The 18812-nt window shown below is 40.1% G+C and overlaps 1 protein-coding gene across 1 annotated transcript in view; it reads right to left on the reverse strand.

Annotated features, from left to right (window-relative positions):
- The window catches only part of LOC144893328 (ubiquitin carboxyl-terminal hydrolase 14-like), a 159650-nt gene extending 143490 nt beyond the window's left edge, over positions 1-16160 (reverse strand). The window contains exons 1-2 of the mRNA XM_078783720.1: positions 16024-16160; positions 10500-10645 (exon numbers count right to left, since the gene is read on the reverse strand). Coding sequence (XP_078639846.1) covers positions 10500-10645; positions 16024-16039 — 162 coding nt within the window. The 5' untranslated portion in view covers positions 16040-16160. The remainder of the gene's footprint in view (positions 1-10499; positions 10646-16023) is intronic.
- Positions 16161-18812: the final 2652 nt, after the last annotated feature.

Raw genomic sequence — 18812 nt, forward strand, 5'->3', positions numbered from 1 at the left:
AATTATTTACATAGACATTCATATTCTTAAATCAGATCCTCTAAAAGCTTCTTCCTACATTGATTTACCCAGTGTTATCAAAAATAGAAAAGCAGTTATCAATATCAAAAATAAAGACAATAAATGTTTTCTCTGGTCTATTCTAGCACACTTACATCCTCCACATTTTCATGATGAAAGAGTATCTCATTATAAAAAATATGAGAATACATTAAATACGAAAGATCTAAAGTTTCCGATGGCTTTAAATGATATTCCTAAATTTGAAAAGATAAATAATTTATCAGTTAATGTTTATGGTCTAACAGAAACAAACAGCATTCAGGTTTTAAAGCTTTCTGACAATTGTAAACAAACTCATATTAATCTTCTATAGTTTAATGCAGAGGAAAATTCACATTATACATACATTAAAGATATTGCTAAATTAATAAAACCACAAGTATGTAAAAGAACAAATAAAATATATATTTGTTTGTGTTGTCTTAACTTCTTCCATACACAAGAAAGATTAGATAAACATTCTAATTATTGTGGTGAACATAAATCAACAGTAATCAATATGCCTAAAGAAGGCTCACATATCACATTCAAAGATGAAAAGAAAAAGATCAAACATCCATTTGTTATATATGCTGATTTTGAAAGTATTCTAGAAAAAATAGATACTGCTTCTCCAGATCCAAAAGAATCGTACACAAATAAATATCAAAAACATACTCCTTGCGGTTTTTGTTATTATATCAAATCATCCGTTGGTGATAAATATAACAAGTTAGAGGAGTATAGAGGCTCAAATACCCCAGAGGAGTTTGTGAAACGACTAGAAAAAGACTGTGTCCGATTAACCAAGATAATGAGAGAAACTAATAAACCAATGTCCTTGACGAGTGAACAGAAAAGGGAATTTAGAAAAAACAATGTTTGTCATATTTGTGAGGAAAAAATTGGTGAAGGTCTAAAGGTTAGAGATCATTGTCATCTCACTGGTAAATATAGAGGTCCAGCTCTTCAAAGTTGTAATATTAATTATCAACTCCCCTCTTTCATTCCTGTCTTTCTTCATAACAATGCTCATTATGATACGCATCTATTTATTAATGAACTTTCAAAGACATCTGGACACATTTCAGCAATTCCTAACACAGATCAGAAATACATTTCATTCACAAAAACAATTCACACATCTCCTTTTACTCATATCAGATTTCTTGATACATTTAAATTCATGGCAAGTCCATTGGCTAACTTGGTTCAAAATCTAAAAGAGTTTCCATGTCTTTCAGAGTATTTTTCAGATAAAGATTTTCTAACACAAAAGGGAATTTACCCCTTTGACTATATGGACTCATTTGAGAGATTCAATGAAACACAACTTCCTTTAAAAGAAAATTTCGATAAGAAATTAAACAACAGTCATATATCTGATAAAGATTATGTACACGCACAAAATGTTTGGGAAAAATATAACATCAAGAATCTTGGCGAGTATCACGATTTGTATCTCAAAACTGATGTGCTTTTATTGGCCGATGTATTTGAAGCCTTTCGATCTGTTTGTCGCACTGGATATGGATTGGATCCTGCTCACTACTACACAGCACCTGGATTGGCTTGGAGCGCGATGTTGAAAATGACAAAACAAGATTTGGATTTGATAACCGATGTCGATATGCTTTTGATGATTGAAAAGGTAAAAAGAGGTGGAATTTCACAAGTATGCTCGAGCAGATACGCAAAAGCAAATAACAAATATCTTCCAAATTATGATTCAACGAAAGAGAGTTCTTACTTGATGTACTATGACGCAAACAACTTGTATGGCTGGGCAATGTCTCAAGCTCTTTATTATGGGAAACTAAGATGGGTAAAGGAAAAAGACTACACAAAGGTTTTACAAGATGTATGTATCTCTACACAAAAAGAATTGGATGATTCAAAGGTTGGTTATTATTTTGAGGTCAATTTAAAATATCCTGAAGAACTTCATATCAAACATAAAGATCTTCCATTTGCTTGTGAGAAAGAAAGTCCAAAGAAAGAATGGTTGAGTGATTATCAACGATCGTTTGATATAGGTGAATCAACAGAAAAATTACTTACTACATTATATAACAAGAAAAATTATGTACTACACCAAAGAAATTTGCGACAATATTTATCAAAAGGTCGAAGAGTAGAGAAGATCCACAGGGTTCTAAAGTTCAATCAAAGTCATTGGTTAAAGGGGTACATTGATTTTAATACACAAAGAAGAACAGAGTCAAAAACAGATTTTGAGAAAGACTTTTATAAATTGATGAATAATGCGGTCTTTGGTAAGACCATGGAGAATGTGAGGAAAAGACAAAATATCAGACTAGCAACATCTTGGGAACAAGCATCAAAATTAATTAATAGACCGAGTTTTACTAGAGCTGAGGTCTTTACTGAGAACTTTTGTGCGATCCATTTGGTTAAAGAGAGTATTGAAATGGACAAACCTATTTACATTGGAACATCAATTCTTGACTTGTCAAAGTCATTAATGTATGATTACTTTTATATTAATCTAAAATCAAAGTATAAGGATAATGTGTCATTGTTGTATATGGATACTGATAGATTTATTTTGAAAATTAATACTGATGATGTTTATTCAGACATGAAAAAGGACATTAATATCTATGATACAAGTAATTACAGTCCAGAGAGTGAGTTGTTCTCTTCTAAAAATAAAAAGGTGATTGGAAAGTTCAAGGATGAATTGGGAGGAAATGTTATGAGTGAATTTGTGGGATTGAGGTCGAAGGCTTATGCTTATAAATACATTGTGAATAACGTTGAAAAGACTGATAAGAAGTTAAAAGGTGTAAAGAAAAATGTCATTAAAGAAACAATAAACTTTAAGGATTATTATAACTGTTTAACAACAAAGAAAGAAGAGTTTAGAAAGATTAATGGAATAAGAAGTTATAAACATCAATTATATTCAGAAGAGGTGAATAAGAAAGCATTGGGGGCTTTTGATGATAAGAGGTTTATTTTAGAAAATGGAATTGATAGTCTCCCTTATGGTTATATAAGTATATAAGTGATAAGCTATATAAGTGATAACTGATAAGATATATAAGTGATAAGATATAAGTGATAAGATATATAAGTGATAAGATATATAAGTGATAAGATATATATAAGTGATAAGATATATATAAGTGATAAGTTAAAAAGGGGGGTTAGGGATTTTAACGGGCTACCACCACCTTTTTTCTATTATATAAATGATAGAACCAAGTATCAACCAGACTAAAGAGTGGAGGTGTAATCAACCTTGGTATATAAATGGAAAACACAACGAATGTGAAAAATATCAGATTCAAGAGGTTGAGAGAATCACTGGTCAGAAGGTTCTCAAGACGGATAAACGTATTCATTTGTTAAGTGGGGTACTGGAGGGCGGGAAGAAAATTATATTAGAGTGGAGTGAGAACTTTAATGGTTATCAATCGGATAATAAATATTATAATTTTAAAATGGTATGTGGGAGAGGAGGAGGTCAAACAAGAACCCTCCGTGAAACATACCACTTTATACTTTCACAACAAAAGGTTAAGGAACCTGTATACTTTATAAATATACTTGATGGGGATGAGTTCTATAGGAGAATGGAACTCTTAAAAAAGTTAGAAAGAGATAATATATTTATAGGCTCATTAATAGAGTGGTCTAAGGAACTACATTAAGGGGCTAGTGGGGGGAATAGGGTAAAAATTACATGTAAGTGAGAAGGATCATAGGTTCATAAGGCTAGAAGGATTATAGATTCATAAAGGAAGAAAATCATAGGTTCATAAGGTGAGAAGGATTATAGGTTCATAAGGTGAGAAGGATTATAGGTTCATAAGGCGAGAAGGATTATAGGTTCATAAGGTGAGAAGGATTATAGGTTCATAGAGGGAGAAATAGAGGTGTTTATGATTTTTGAAAAAGACAGGGGGGAAATGACATTAGATAGGGATTTCCCATGTTAAACGGAGGTGTCCCAGAAGCAACATTTATCACCTACTTGTCTGCCCCCCTTCATAAGGGTATCTTTGAACATGAACGTTTGTTCATTTTTGAGGATAAAACAAACTGGAAAAACATTTTCCATAAAAGAGTAATTATGTTTCTTCTATTGGAATTGTAGATGGTGGTTTGCAAACCGGGCCTCAAGGGCGGTGTACAGAAACGTTTTAAAATATATATATAACAATAAATACAAGGTGCAGAGAGTTGAAATTCGCTGCACATGATGTGCAACGCACGTAGATTAAAACGAGTGTTCATTTACATCTGTATGATGTCTAATAAATAAAGACGATATAAGCACATCTGAAACTAGGCCGAGGCTTCAGACTTTGGCATGCTCACGAGGCTGCACCGTCAAATAAACTGCTTCAACCCGTCATTTTTGACGAGCTTTTTCCTAATCTTTAATATTCACCAATTTATGCTAGCTAATAGCTAATGTCCACCAACCCAATATGCATATTGGCTAAGAACCCCAGTTTAACATCCACCTGAGGAAAGGGTGCACATGTGATGTAACTCCCTGCTTGCGAAGCACGATCTGACAGTTTTTGTTTCATGTCTGGAATCAAATCCAGACTGGACAACTCAAAAGTATACACAAAGAATTAAGTTAAGCACCCCCCCGTTTTTTTACAACCTCACACATTACAAGTTTGTTGTCGTCAAAACAGTGTAATATACCCATGATATTGCTATATTTTCTGGAGAAGTGATATTATGGTCACATAAAAACATAACAATCATGCCGTTTTCAATATTTTATTCTGAATAATTTAAGGTGAAATTTTTTGGGAATTTTAGGCATATTTTCACCTCAATTTAAGTATGGAGCTATAGGTCCATCACGGACAGTGTGGATGACGTTTATGTTTTCTAACGTACAGTCATTGTTCTGAGAAGACCTCTAGCGATCTTTGCGTCAATAACGTGTGTAGGACCCACGTGATCGGATGGAGCAAGGTGCTGTGACAACCATCCCCTGGCCTGCGTACAGTCCTGACCTGAACCCCCTCGAGCACGTTTGGGACATGTTGGGACGACAAATTGCGAAGATGGTCCCTCCAATAGCCAATCTGGATGAATTGGAACGTGCATTACATCGGGAATGGAACAACCTGCCACAGCAACGCATACGACGGCTTACAGGGTCTATGAGACGTAGGGTTGAGTCAGTGATCCGATCACGTGGGTCCTACACACGTTATTGACGCAAAGATCGCTAGAGGTCTTCTCAGAACAATGACTGTACGTTAGAAAACATAAACGTCATCCACACTGTCCGTGATGGACCTATAGCTCCATACTTAAATTGAGGTGAAAATATGCCTAAAATTCCCAAAAAATTTCACCTTAAATTATTCAGAATAAAATATTGAAAACGGCATGATTGTTATGTTTTTATGTGACCATAATATCACTTCTCCAGAAAATATAGCAATATCATGGGTATATTACACTGTTTTGACGACAACAAACTTGTAATGTGCGAGGTTGTAAAAAAACGGGGGGGGGGTGCTTAACTTAATTCTTTGTGTATAGTTGCATTACTTCTCCAGCATCATGTTTAAACATGCGCATCTGTTGTAAGCTTCCGTAATCGATGCCATCACTGTATGCTGAGTCTCGCAATACTTTATTCATTCAAATTTTCATGTCAACTTATCACCTGCTTTGCTGCAGACAGTTCGGCATTGCTCTAATTGTCTTATGAACAAATCTGAATCTGTAAACATTGTGTTCAATCTGGACATGAAGTCAGCCATTTGGGAATTACCACATGAGCCGTTACAAACGTGCAGATGGTGGCAGTTTGTGTTCCTGACAGTTTGACGGCCACTACTGTCTCCAGCCTTTCCACCTGAGTGGTAATTAATTAATTCTTGAAGGATTCATGTTTTCCTCACATCTTTATATAAATTAATTTTATAATTTATGGAGGCACTGACCGTCTTTGGCCAAGTGTCTATCATCAGTCATTATGTAGGCAACACCAGATTTATTTTCAGCACTGGATGGCGGATGCACTAACTTTTTGAAACAGCAGCTCGGTATTTGCTCTTTTAGCAGATTTATTATTTTCAGCAGAATTTGCATTATTGTTTGTTCTTTAAGCTCGAGGAGGCTAGAGGAAGCTGGTTGTGATTTGCAAAGTACAGTACCTTGTACATTTTGATGCTATATTTCTTGCTCCTGCTCGGTCATACCAGCCTGTTTTGTGTGCAAGGAGTTTTCAACTTTGGCTGGATGCTCTTGGTTTCTATTTCTGGAAATGCATTTTTCCTTGCTCAATCCACCAAGCTGCAGCAGATGCATTTCGTTTTCCTACTATGGTCAATGTGTTTGTTTTTCTGACTGTTCTCGCTTCTGTTTTTAGTTTACTTGAGGTGTTCCAAAATGAGTGATATTCAGATCTGTAAGCTTTTGTGCATTTGAATCCCAGCTTCCTTCCCATGGGGAAGAACAAGTTGGCAAAAGGTTTATTTCGACCAATAAATTATATTTTCTGATCGGCTCTCTGCTCACCTTCACTCTTTCATTCCTCTTTTCTCCCGCCTCTGGAACAAACTCCCTCTCTCCCTTCAATCCCACTCCTCCCTCCAGGTCTTTAAAACAGCTGTTCACCACCATCTCTTATCTTCCCCCATCCAAAACCTTGATCTTTTCTACCCCCGCTAATTCACCCCAGATCCACCTTGCTTGAAATTCCAACTTCTTTCCTGGAAGTCCTGGCAGTGTCCATATGTTTTATACCTCTCCCACCCCCCCCCCCTTCCCTATGCCCCCCTCCAAAGCCCTCTCCCTCTCACAGATCTCTCCATGTCTCTCGGTCCCTGCTCTCAAATGTTGTGTTTGTGTCCTTCCCCCTCTCTCCCCATCTTGTCTACCGCTCCCGATGTTATATGTTTTATGTGTCGGTTTGTCTTTCTGTGTGATTAATGTTCGCTCTTTCACGAGCCTCGATCTTGTATACAAAAAAAAAAAAAAAAGTCAGTGGCATCACACACGAAGAGGCGAAGGCCCTCCCTCCCTCCCCCCCATTGTACCATTGTAGCCATACCATGATGCACATTATCATCCAGGAACTATTCATACAATGAAAGATTTTTCAGGAAGTTATTACTGGGTCAAAGTCGAGTTTTTGTGCTGATCCAAACTCCTTTTGTTTCTCTATTTTCCTACCTGATGTATTGTCTCCTCTTCCCTTCGTTTTTTTCAAAAAATAATCTCAATTCAATGTTTTTTCAAAAAAAATTCAACTGAGAAAACAATACACGATATAGCCTCCCGCTACGCGATATCGTGTATTCTTTTCTCAGGTGTGATTGTTTCTACCCCTGCTATCCACCTCTCCACCTCCACCTCTCCCTTTCCTACTCTGACCTCCAGGAATTTCTTGACTGTCAAGCCTTTGTTTGTTTCATGTCTGACCCTCAGTCAGTATGATGCCCATCTATTCTCTCAAATCTTTCTTCCATGACCTTTGATTTTGCATTTAGCAAGGCAATGTTGCAAAGTTTACGTGATGTCCAAAGTGAATGATGAACAAGTCATGAGACACACATCATATTCAAGGTTTCGATACAGAATAATATTGCATTTTATTTGAAACGATTAAGTATTTTGCCCAAGGATTATGTATGGAAAGATTGTTTGATTGTAAATACATGTTGGAACGAGAAGGACACTTCGGCGTTGAGACATCACCCGATATGCCTTCGCCCACATTATTACATCATTATGTATACATGTACCTTGTTTGATTCAAATCCTTCAGCTGTTTTCAAGTATCACATTTTTACCTGACATCACTTATGATTTCACTTATTTTATTACCTGCAAAATCGAAGATTTTTCAAGTATATTGTTCGGTTGCGTTTGTGGTTCTGTCTGTCTGTCTGCTTGTTTGTCACCGGCCTACAGGTAACAATTCTAAACTGATCGTCACGAAACTTCACCAAGTTGAAGAGGTCGTCCCAATTGAGAAGCCTATTGTGTTTGGGGTCAAAAGGTCAAAAGGTCAACATAGGCCAAAGGTCACCAACTTTGCTAAATTTCTAAAATCCTCAATTTTCATCTAATTTACTTGACATTTAAAGAGGACTTGCATATCTGGTCACTGAATTGAATCACTAAGTATTTTTGAGGTCAACATAGGCCAAAAGGTCAACATAGGCCAAATTTCTAAAATCCTCAATTTTCATCTGATTGACTTGAAATTTGAAGAGGACTTGCATATCTGGTCACTGAATTCAACCACAAATTATATTTTAGGTAAACATTGGCCAAAAGGTCAACATAGGCCGAATTTCTAAAATCACCAATTTTCATTTGATTGACTTGAAATTCTAAGAGGATTTACATATGTGGTCACTGAATTCAACCACCAACTATTTTTGAAGTCAACATAGGCCAAAAGGTCAACATACGCCAAGTTTTTAAAATCCTCCATTTTCATCCGATTGACTTTCAAAATTGAACAGCATTTGCACATTGAATCACTAAATAGGGAAACTAAGGTTAAAGGTCAACCCAAGGTCAACCTTCCAAAATCATCATTTTTCATCTGAAAAAATCTACACTTTTCTTCCTATTGGCCTGAGCTTTGATCAAGATTGTCAATTTTAATCTTCATGAAAAGGACAATTTGCTGTGTCAATGGGATTTTTTTTCTTGGGGGTGGGGGGCGGATTTTGCAAGTATCATGCTCCGCATGACGTCTTCTTGTTTATTTATTTATTTATTTATTTTATTATCACGTTTTATCACATTTGTGAGGGGGAAGGGGGGGAAGGGAGGAGGGGGGTGGGGGAGGGAGGGGGGGAGGATTTGGGAGAGGGGGGGAGAGGGGGGGGAAGGGAAGGGGAGGAGGGGGGGGGAAGGGAAGGGGAGGAGGGGGGGGGGAAGGGAAGCAGGAGAGGAAGGGGATTCATCACCTTTTCGCTGAATATATACTGGTGAATGTGGGGTTCATCACGTTTCTGAGTTAAGGGTGTAGTACTGGTGAACAGGTTTTGTTTTTTATTTTTGTTTTTTTTTATTTTAAAGCTGAACAGTTTCCTTATAGTCTTATAAACAAGAACCATGCTATTAGAGGTCATAGAAGTACCCCTAATTATTGTTATCTTTACACGCAATTTACAAGAAATATAATATTTTGCATGAAATTTGTTATAACTTTAAATTTGCATCATTCTTTTGGGCTGAAATTTGGACAGGATATTCAGAATATCACTTCCTTTAAAATGATGAAGGCTTTTGTTTATAGGAGTAGCCATTGTGGATTTATTGAAGGACAACCAAGTTTTATCTGGTAATTGGCATAATTAGCTAATTAGTGAACATTTGACATAATTTCACAAAATCCTCTCATCAGGTAGTAGAGTAACACATGTATAATACATGTACCAAGTTTTGTGTGAAAAGAATGATAGGTGACATAGAAGATAGAAGTAGAAATGTGTTCTTTGTTTTTCCTTGTTTTTTATTGACGGTCTAATTTATGCAAATTATATGCATGTAATATGACAAAGAAGCGTTGAAACTGGTCTGAGTTAAAGCCAAGATTATATCTTTCAAGAAAAACTGAAAATTAGATATTAACTTGACTTTGTTTTTGTGTAAAGGCCTCTCAAAGGTACCTACGTAGTTTTCTCAATTTTTCACCAGTACTACACCCTTAAGTGTGATGCCGATCAGGAAGAAGAAGAAGCCTTACATCCAACTTCGTACACTTCCGGAATTGTTTGATGTATCTGTGTTCAAATGTATGGTGATTGTTTTGTGTTTATTTTGCGAATGTGTACTTGTATATAACTGTCATTAATTAACAAAAGGCTTGGGCACTATCGAGCGTTTTTGTTTTTTTAATTAAAAAAAAAACAACTTTTTTTTTCATTTAAAAATAAATAAATAAAATTTTGCCTAAAACACTCCCAGGCACTCACTGATGAACCTCTGAATGTTTGACGAAGATCCGTTCAGCCAACTCTGAGAAAAATGGTGACACACAGACACACAGACAGACACACAGACACACAGACCAACACTCTTATATAGAAGATGGGAGCGTACGCTGGATCAGCACGTCACTGTGTCCTTGAACGACTCCTCAGCAGCATTCTGACACACACCACTGTGTGTGCTATGGAATGAGTTGTTTTTATGGCGGCCTGAGTGCAAATCCTGCTTCCAACGTCCTCGAGAGAAGACCCAGTACACTGCTACTCATTTCACCGACCTCGGAAGGATGACAGGCTGAGTCAACCCGACCTGGTATTAATTCAACAGCTGAACGGGATTCGAACTCAGGACCTTAGCATCCCAAGCCTGCCACCCTAAGCATTAGGCCAACACCAGGTAAATCTATCGTTGTAAAAGCTAAATGGGGAGAAGGAAAAGAGGTTAATGTCCTTTTAACTCATCGACATGCATGTACACAGGCTTGCCTTAAGAGCTGTTCCCTGCAGAAGAAGACGCTGCCGCTCTGGTTGCACACCGGTCAGCTTGCTCAATTCGGTCTTGAGGACAAGTGGGGGTTGCTCAGGGTCGACAAATAGATCAGACAAAGATTGGCGACCCCACTTGATGAAAACTGTAACAACAGAAAATTCCATCATTGTTTTTCCAGACACCGATCCTACACCCCTTTCCTCTTCCCATACAGCCTCCATTTCCTTGCCCATGACTTCGCCCAGCTCACGTTTGATTTCCCCGCTCATCATGTCCATTTTTGTGCCCATCACTTGCATTTTGCCACTCATTCTTTCACTCGTCAACACCATTTGTGCTCTGAACTGTGACATAAAGAGCCCCATATCGAACGGTGCTGGCACACAGCCTTGTGGCACAAGTTCCATGGGTGCCGCATTTTGCCAGAAATATTAAAATTCTCAAACGTGGCATTTTCCTTGGTTTGGTTCTTCTCATGCTAAGCTTGTGAAAGCCCCGGTGAGTAGCCCCCACTTGTGTGCTGATAAAACCATTTATAACACTGAGTGAACAGGTAATTGATTTACTTAATGTATGAATAATTGTTCAGAACGGAATCCCTTTGTAACCTGAGGTCTTCCTGCACTGCATTTTCATATTTTGAATAACACTTGCTTTTCACATGACCAGTCAACTGTGAAATCATTTTAAATCCGTCAATAACTTATTGAATGAGCACACCTCTTGCTTCTTTCCTTCCATGCAAATGCTGCTTCATCAGAATGAAGATTACCGCACATGATACCTCATTGTCCATTTAAAAATGACAGAATGCTGTGCCAGTCGATAAACCAATCGATTAGAGAAGGGATTTAAAATGTATTCATTCACATCCACTCAATAACGTCAATCCGGGCATGGCACCAACCCAGCACGATATACACTCATGTGTGTGAAATGCCGTCATTTTAAAATTATTTTATAATCGGTAATGGTAGCATAAATCAGCATTTTTTTTTTCTTTCTAAACGGTTATGGGTTGTAGTCAAATTTTCTAATCGACTCAGCACTAACGTATATATGTATATATTGTGTATGTATATATATATATATATATACTTTTTTTTTTCTTTTTTTCTTTTTTAAATGTGGCTTTTGTTTATTTATATCATTGCAGACCAAACTTATGGGCATGAACTGAGTACATGTTGTTCCTGTTAAAAGGTCAAAAGATAATAATTTTGTGGTTTTATTGAACTAGGGCATGCCCGTACTATATAGATGAGTAATTAAGTTGAATTATTCCTGTAACACTGGGGAATGAACGAGCTTTTGCATTAATACCAATTTCATAACTTTTATGGCGTGTGCCCTGGATTACAATAGGTACAACGTATCCCTGCGTGTCGTAAGAGACGACTAAGAGGGTTGGCGTCAGGAAGGGCATCCAGCCATTAAAAAACATTGCCTCAAAAAGAGAACCATGACAATTACAACGACATATGGTCAGGATACAGCCCGAAGTGGAGATCGGTTTCTGAGGTTTGCGACATGGAATGTAGGGACAATGACAGGGAGATCAGGAGAAGTGGTGGAAGTATTGGTCAGAAGAAGAGTGGACATATGTTGTGTGCAAGAGACGAGATGGAAGGGAAGTGGTGTGAGAATGGTGAAGGGTAGGCAGGGACAGAAATACAAGTTTGTGTGGCAAGGGTGCCTGGAGGGCGTGAATGGTGTTGGTGTCCTGTTTTCTGAGGAGTTTGTAGACAGTGTGGTGAGTGTGACTAGAGTGAGTGATAGGTTGATGATGGTGAAAATGATGATTGGAAAGCTCTTGGTGAATGTCATCTCGGGATATGCTCCGCAGGGTGGTCGGAGCGATGAAGAGAAGGACAAGTTCTGGTGTGCGATAGAGAAGCTGATGGAAAACGTGAAAGATGAGGAAGTTGTTGTGGTAGGAGGAGACCTAAATGGACATGTGGGAAGGAGTATGGATGGTTTTGAGGGAGTTCATGTGGGTTACGGATATGGTGTGAGAAATGGAGAAGGTGAAAGGATTTTGGAGTTTGCTGATGGAGCTGATTTGTTGATTTGTAATACTCGGTTCCAGAAAGAGGATAATAAGCTTGTTACATACACGTCAGGTGGGTCGACGACAACCGTTGACTACCTGATGGTGCGTAGGCAAGATAGGGCTGCAAAGAAAGAGGTAGCAAAGGCGCAGGAGGCATGCAGGAAAATGTTCGGAGAACGCTTGGATTCGGAAGAGGGTCAGAGAGCGGTATTCAGGATTGCAAAGCAGATAGTGAAAGAGAGGTGTGATGTGATGGGGGTGAGTTGCTTGAAGGATGAAGTGGGACAAATCGTTGTGGACCCAGATGGAATTAATGGAAGATGGAAAAGATATATGGAAATGCTGTTGAATACAGAGAATGAATGGGATGGCAACATAGAGAGTAACCCAGTTTTAGGACCGGCAGAGAAGATAACTGAGAAGGAAGTTGAGGAAGCGATAAAAGCAATGAAGAGTAGAAAAGCGGGAGGGCCGACGGGAGTTGTGGGAGATATGTTTAAGGCAGCAGGAAGTTGGGGTGTGAAGAGAATGACAGAGATCTGTAATCTGGCGGTGAAAGAGGGCCGCATTCCAGTGGATTGGGAACTGAGTACCCTCATCCCTCTATACAAGGGGAAAGGTGACCCTCTGGAGTGTGGCTCGTACCGAGCGATAAAGTTATTGGAGCATGGAATGAAGGTATTGGAAAGGGTGTTGGAGAGGAGGATAAGGAAGAAAGTGAAGATCGACGAAATGCAGTTTGGATTTATGCCAGGAAGAGGAACGACAGACGTGCTTTTTATTGTGTGGCAGTTGCAGGAGAAGTACATGGAGAAGAGGAAGAAGTTGTTTCTTGGGTTTGTTGATCTGGAGAAAGCATTAAATAGGGTTCCACGCAAAGTATTGACATGGGCAATGAGGAAGTTAGGAGTGGAGGAATGGTTGATCAGATTATTGATGGCAATGTACAAAAGAGTGCGCACAGCTGTAAGGACGAAGGACGGGAACAGTGGTGAGTTTGAGGTGAAGGTGGGAGTGCATCAGGGGTCGGTACTAAGTCCACTACTATTTGCAGCTGTGATGGAGGTGCTGGCTCAGAACGTAAAGGAGGGTTTACCGTGGGAGTTGTTGTAGGCAGATGATCTGGTGTTGATTGCGGAAAGTATGGATGGACTGAAGGAAAAGATGAACAAGTGGAAGGAATGTATGGAGACAAAAGGTCTGAAGGTGAATATCGGAAAGACGAAGGTGATGGCAAGTGGTAAAGCATGTGGTGAGGTGGAAAGAACTGGGAAGTGCCCCTGTGCTGTGTGCAGGAAGGGTGTCGGAGTGAACTCCATTCAATGTACAATGTGCGCTGAGTGGGTTCATCAAAAATGTCGTGGTCTGAGAGGGTCATTAACCAGTGTGGCAGCTACATTCAAATGTAAGGTGTGCACAGAGGGAGCTGCAGATGGAGGAAATGTTGAGTTGGATCTTGGAGACGGCGTGAAGCTGGAAGGTGTGAAAACATTTTGCTACCTCGGAGACATGCTGAATGGAGAAGGTGGATCAGACTCGGCAACGGTTGCTAGAGTGAGATGTGCATGGAAGAAGTTTCGGGAACTGAGTGGCGTGCTGATGAGGAGGGGAGTGTCGTTGAAGCTGAAGGGAAAGGGGTATGCTGCATGTGTGAGAAGTGTTATGATTTATGGGAGCAAGACATGGGTAATGAACGTAGAGCAGCAACGAAGGTTGGAAAGGGTGGAAATGCGAATGGTTCGATGGATGTGCGGAGTATCGTTGAGAGAGAGGAAGACAAATTATGAATTGCGAAAAATGATGGGAATAGAGCCTATGATTGATGCTGTGAAGAGGAACAGGTTGAGATGGTTTGGTCATGGTTTGAGGAAGGATGAAAGTGACTGGTTGAGAAGAGTGATGGAAATGAATGTAGAAGGAAGTAGAGGACGGGGAAGACCGAGAAAGACTTGGCTAAAGATGGTGGAAGAAGAAATGCGGGCAAGGGGGTTAACAAGGAGAGATGCAGAAAATAGGGCAAGATGGAGAAGATTGTCATGGGGACCGCAAGGCTAACCCCCGCTCCAGCAGGGAAAATGGCCTTAAAATGAATGTTGTTGTTGTTGTTGTATGGTGCCTTGAACCTTGAACTTGGTCTTTAATTTTAATGATTAATCTAGGATGAAAATAGATTAGTTTCGTTTGCATATCCATATACGAGTACACCCACTCACTACGGGAGCGGCAGGAAGGGTCATTCCTCTTTGGGGTATATAGATTACAGTCGATCTATGCTCGGGTCTCCAGAACATTGGATGTGTGTTCATTTACCATGCTTCTTGTGGAGAGATCACCAAGTGGCTTAAGTATTCGAGCAAGCACCCCATTCAAAACTGTTAAGGAATGGCTGGCTTGGCAAGTGCTGGTGTTTCAATTTCGTGTTAAACAGCAGGAGCGAGTTTCAAGGGTTCGCTACGAAAAACGTCATGTTAGTGGCAGGAAGGGTCAGGTTATTTCTCCACCCTTGTGGGGTATATAGAGTACAGTAGATCATCGCTCAGTTCTGTAAGTAAAACGTACCTCACGGATGTCGGGATTCCTCCAAATTTCCTTATTTAGTATTATCAAGAGCATTAGCGACTGTTTAAAAAGTAGAGGCCGTTGAGCCGTTGCTCCCATGATAAGCTATTTATAAACGTTGACTCGACGTTTGTTCAAGGAGGAAAAAACCCTTGGGGAGGTGGGATATTATTGTTATTAATATTGTTTTGTAATAACATTAAAATTATGCTATTATCATTAGTTTTGTTATTAGAAGCAGCCTTGGAAAAACGCCACGATAAAGCTAAATTAACATGGTTATTGGTTATACACCTCAACATGCAACCCAATTGACGGCAATGTCGGGGAAAACTCAGGGAAAAAACCCCCCTTTAGGAGGGTGGGGGGGGGGGGGCGGAAATTAATGCGCTTCAAACTTCATTGTGTAACCCTCAGTCATCCTGTCAAGTTTGGTTGAAGATTGGATAAGTAACAACGGAATGTATCGTGGTCAAACTATCACCAGACAGACAGACAGACGCCAAATTGCGTATTTTAGTGTGATTATGATGCTCACTTGTCTGCAATTTTCCCCGCGATAAATCATTCTCATTCGATAATAATAATAATAAAATGATACTTTGGTGCTATATGTTATTGAAAGCCATGTTGATCTCAGGAATTCATTCATTTTAATTTCATTCCCATCATGTTTAATATGGAAGTAAACAGTCAACGCAACGCACAGCGAGGATTAGACAAAAACTTTGGATTCCAAAGTTTGTTTCGTCAGTCTAGATATTATTTGTATTACTAATTTTGTGTATTTATGTATTTACTGTTGCAATAAATATCCTTCCATATAAACGCATAGATGTTAAACGTATTCGTTGTGGCTATCTCATGACCACAATAAACATGCTTAACAATGTGCACACAGCTGATACCTTTGAGATGAGGCATATGGAGGGATAGATGCAAGATGAAGACCGATGCAGTTGGACTTCAGGTATAGTTTTTACCCCTTAAGGATCAGAAGCTCAAACGTGCAACTCCCTCGGTGGTGTTCTTTCCGTCGGCCTCCAAGGGATGCACGGCTGCTGGCACTTGCCAAATTTGGTTTGAAGCATGCCAGAGCCTTGTAACCCTATATCCGGTATGAGTGCTTCACATATCAGCGCTCCCTAGAAACGAATTAAATGGTGCCTTGTGACCTGGAAATCGCTTTATTATCATTTGGCTGTTGGCTCAATTGATGAAGTTGAAAATTCCTCCAAGCCAAATACTGCACCACGAAAAAAAAAAAAATCCAATTATGAATGAAACGTGAAGTAGTTTTCAATTGAATGCATATTTTGAATACTTGGAAGTTAAATCACCCAGTGGTTCTTAAACTTAAAAAAAAAACTTGTTCACAGTTCACAAATCCAACACAAAACACACACAAATGCACTCAACGAGAGGTGCAAATATGTACATTATATCAACAAATTCATACCAACTTAAAAAACCTCTGAAATATGACATTTCCAGAACAGATGCATTCAGCTTTCAACAGATAATATGTCGTCTGGCTGCGAGGAAGCTGGAAACGGAGAATGGACCCTCTCAAAAACAACTCGTGCGTGAACATGGACAAAATAACTGAGCAATATGGTACTTTCAAAATGATGTATGAATGATAAACGAGGCATTTTGCGCATGCACTGTGTGTGCTTACACTGACTCGGTGGGTAGTGTAAAGTTAGTTAGAGGGTGCAGGTAAATTACCATGGATATTGACACCTGTGGTGCTGATTGTAGAATGTGTTCTGTGAGGATCAGGAGGCAGTAGAATGGCTGGGCGTGTGGTTTGTTGGTCGAAAGTTGACTGAGGCACCCCGCCGGTCACTGGGAGCTCGTCGGCCAGGTAAGGCCATAGGTAGGCTCAGGGAGCCAGTTAGGTTAGTGCATGAGTGGGCCCGAGAATGCTGGAAGAGGACTCAGGTGCCAAATACCAAGGTGGGCATCAGGTGGGAAGTGCCAAGGAGGGCCTTCTCCAGATAGATTAGGGTGAGGAGTAGGCAAGCTCGGGAGATGGCTTCAGCTGCTGGTGAAGCCATACGACCCAGCCCTTAAATTGTGCAAGGGCACAGATAGAAAAATCGTGGGGTGAGACCCAAATTTAGAGGGCTCCACAGTGTGGGCAATGGGAATTCGGGTTCTTAGAACCACATAGTTTAAAGAAGGCCGATTGGCAGGGTACAACCCCGGGGAGATTAAATGTGCAATGATGTTAGTGTAGTTAGGATTTGTGAGACCCCTTCGCACCATCCACAACCATCTACAAGGGGATGGATTTCGTACCACTGGACTTGAAGTTTGATTGGTGAGATGCATCACGACATGAGTATGAAACATTGTGTTCATTCCGCCTTTCCTTCCTGGGAGAACCTGGGGGGAGTTGGGGACGAATTTGGTATAAAGAGGGGACGTGTGAGACAAGACGTAGAGACGAATTGTAAATACAAGGAGGGCTAGGGTAGTGTAGTAGACGGTGGGGGGTACGTATGCTTAGGGCCGGGCTCGAGTTCACTCTGCCGGCGTACCTATCACCCGCTTGTCATACCTTTGTTTTGCATGTTCCACCATGCCTTTAACTTGTGCTCGTTGCGCTTTGTCTACCTCCCCGATCCAGGACCATCACGAGGACTCACCTTGCAGTCGCAGCATCTTGCTGCCATCCATCATCACCCATTATGGACCACTAGCTCTGTGGCCACACCCATTTCCACTGTTGCACTTCCTGGCTGCCCCATCATCTTTCTGGATGGACCACCTGTTGTGTGGCATTGGTGCCACACATATGGACCACCTGTTGGGTGGCATTGGCGTCACACATATGGATCACCTGTTGGGTGGCATTGGCGCCACACATTTGGACCACGTGTCCAGTGGCCCTGCCCATGAATAAAAAGTGATCCATGTGTGCAAGTATGAAGAATTAGATGGCCCTGATCTTGCAATGGCCTGTATACTGGTCAGGGCCAGCCAGTTTTTTTAGCCAACCTACCAAGGCAAGAAGCCACAAGATGTCTCTAGCAACAAGTCCTCCATTCTCCATGCTTTATTCCTTGAGTCCAGGTCCTGGGTCATAGTTTTTGTAAATAAATTGTTTAGTGTAAAATGTAAAAATGTTACCCACCGGTTATGTGTTTATCTATCTATAATTCCAGCAATCTCTGTGTGTCTGTGTGTCTGTGTGTCTGTGTGTCTGTGTGTCTGTGTGTCTGTGTGTTTGTCTGTGACCGCTGTTTCTCGACAGCCACGGGTCCGATATACTTGAAACTTGCCAGGTATATTGCTGGGGACCCGAGGATGTGCCTTTTCAAGGTTTTAAATTAATCGGACAAGTACTTACCGAGCTATGTCCAAAAAACGCTTCAACCAATCAGAGAGCAGCGAGCTATCACGTGTGCCGAACGTGGCGATCAGACTCTGCCTCGGACGGCACATTTGACAGCGTATTCATTTATTTCACGTTGGAAAACTATGTTGCCGTTAAACTATGTTTTAAAACGAATTCAAACTGCGATTAAATTAAAACGATTCATCGTAACTGCGATTTGCGAACTTCCGGACAGTGACGACTTCACTTCCGGCAGCCAATCACAGAACGCTTTGTTGCGTAGGCGTGGCCGATGTGAGACGAGCGGAGCTGAGCGCGTTACGAGCTGACCGCCATTACGGTACGTAA

This window comes from Myxine glutinosa, chromosome 8 (assembly GCF_964187855.1).
Source record: "Myxine glutinosa chromosome 8, kmMyxGlut1.1, whole genome shotgun sequence".
Lineage (NCBI taxonomy): Eukaryota > Metazoa > Chordata > Myxini > Myxiniformes > Myxinidae > Myxine > Myxine glutinosa.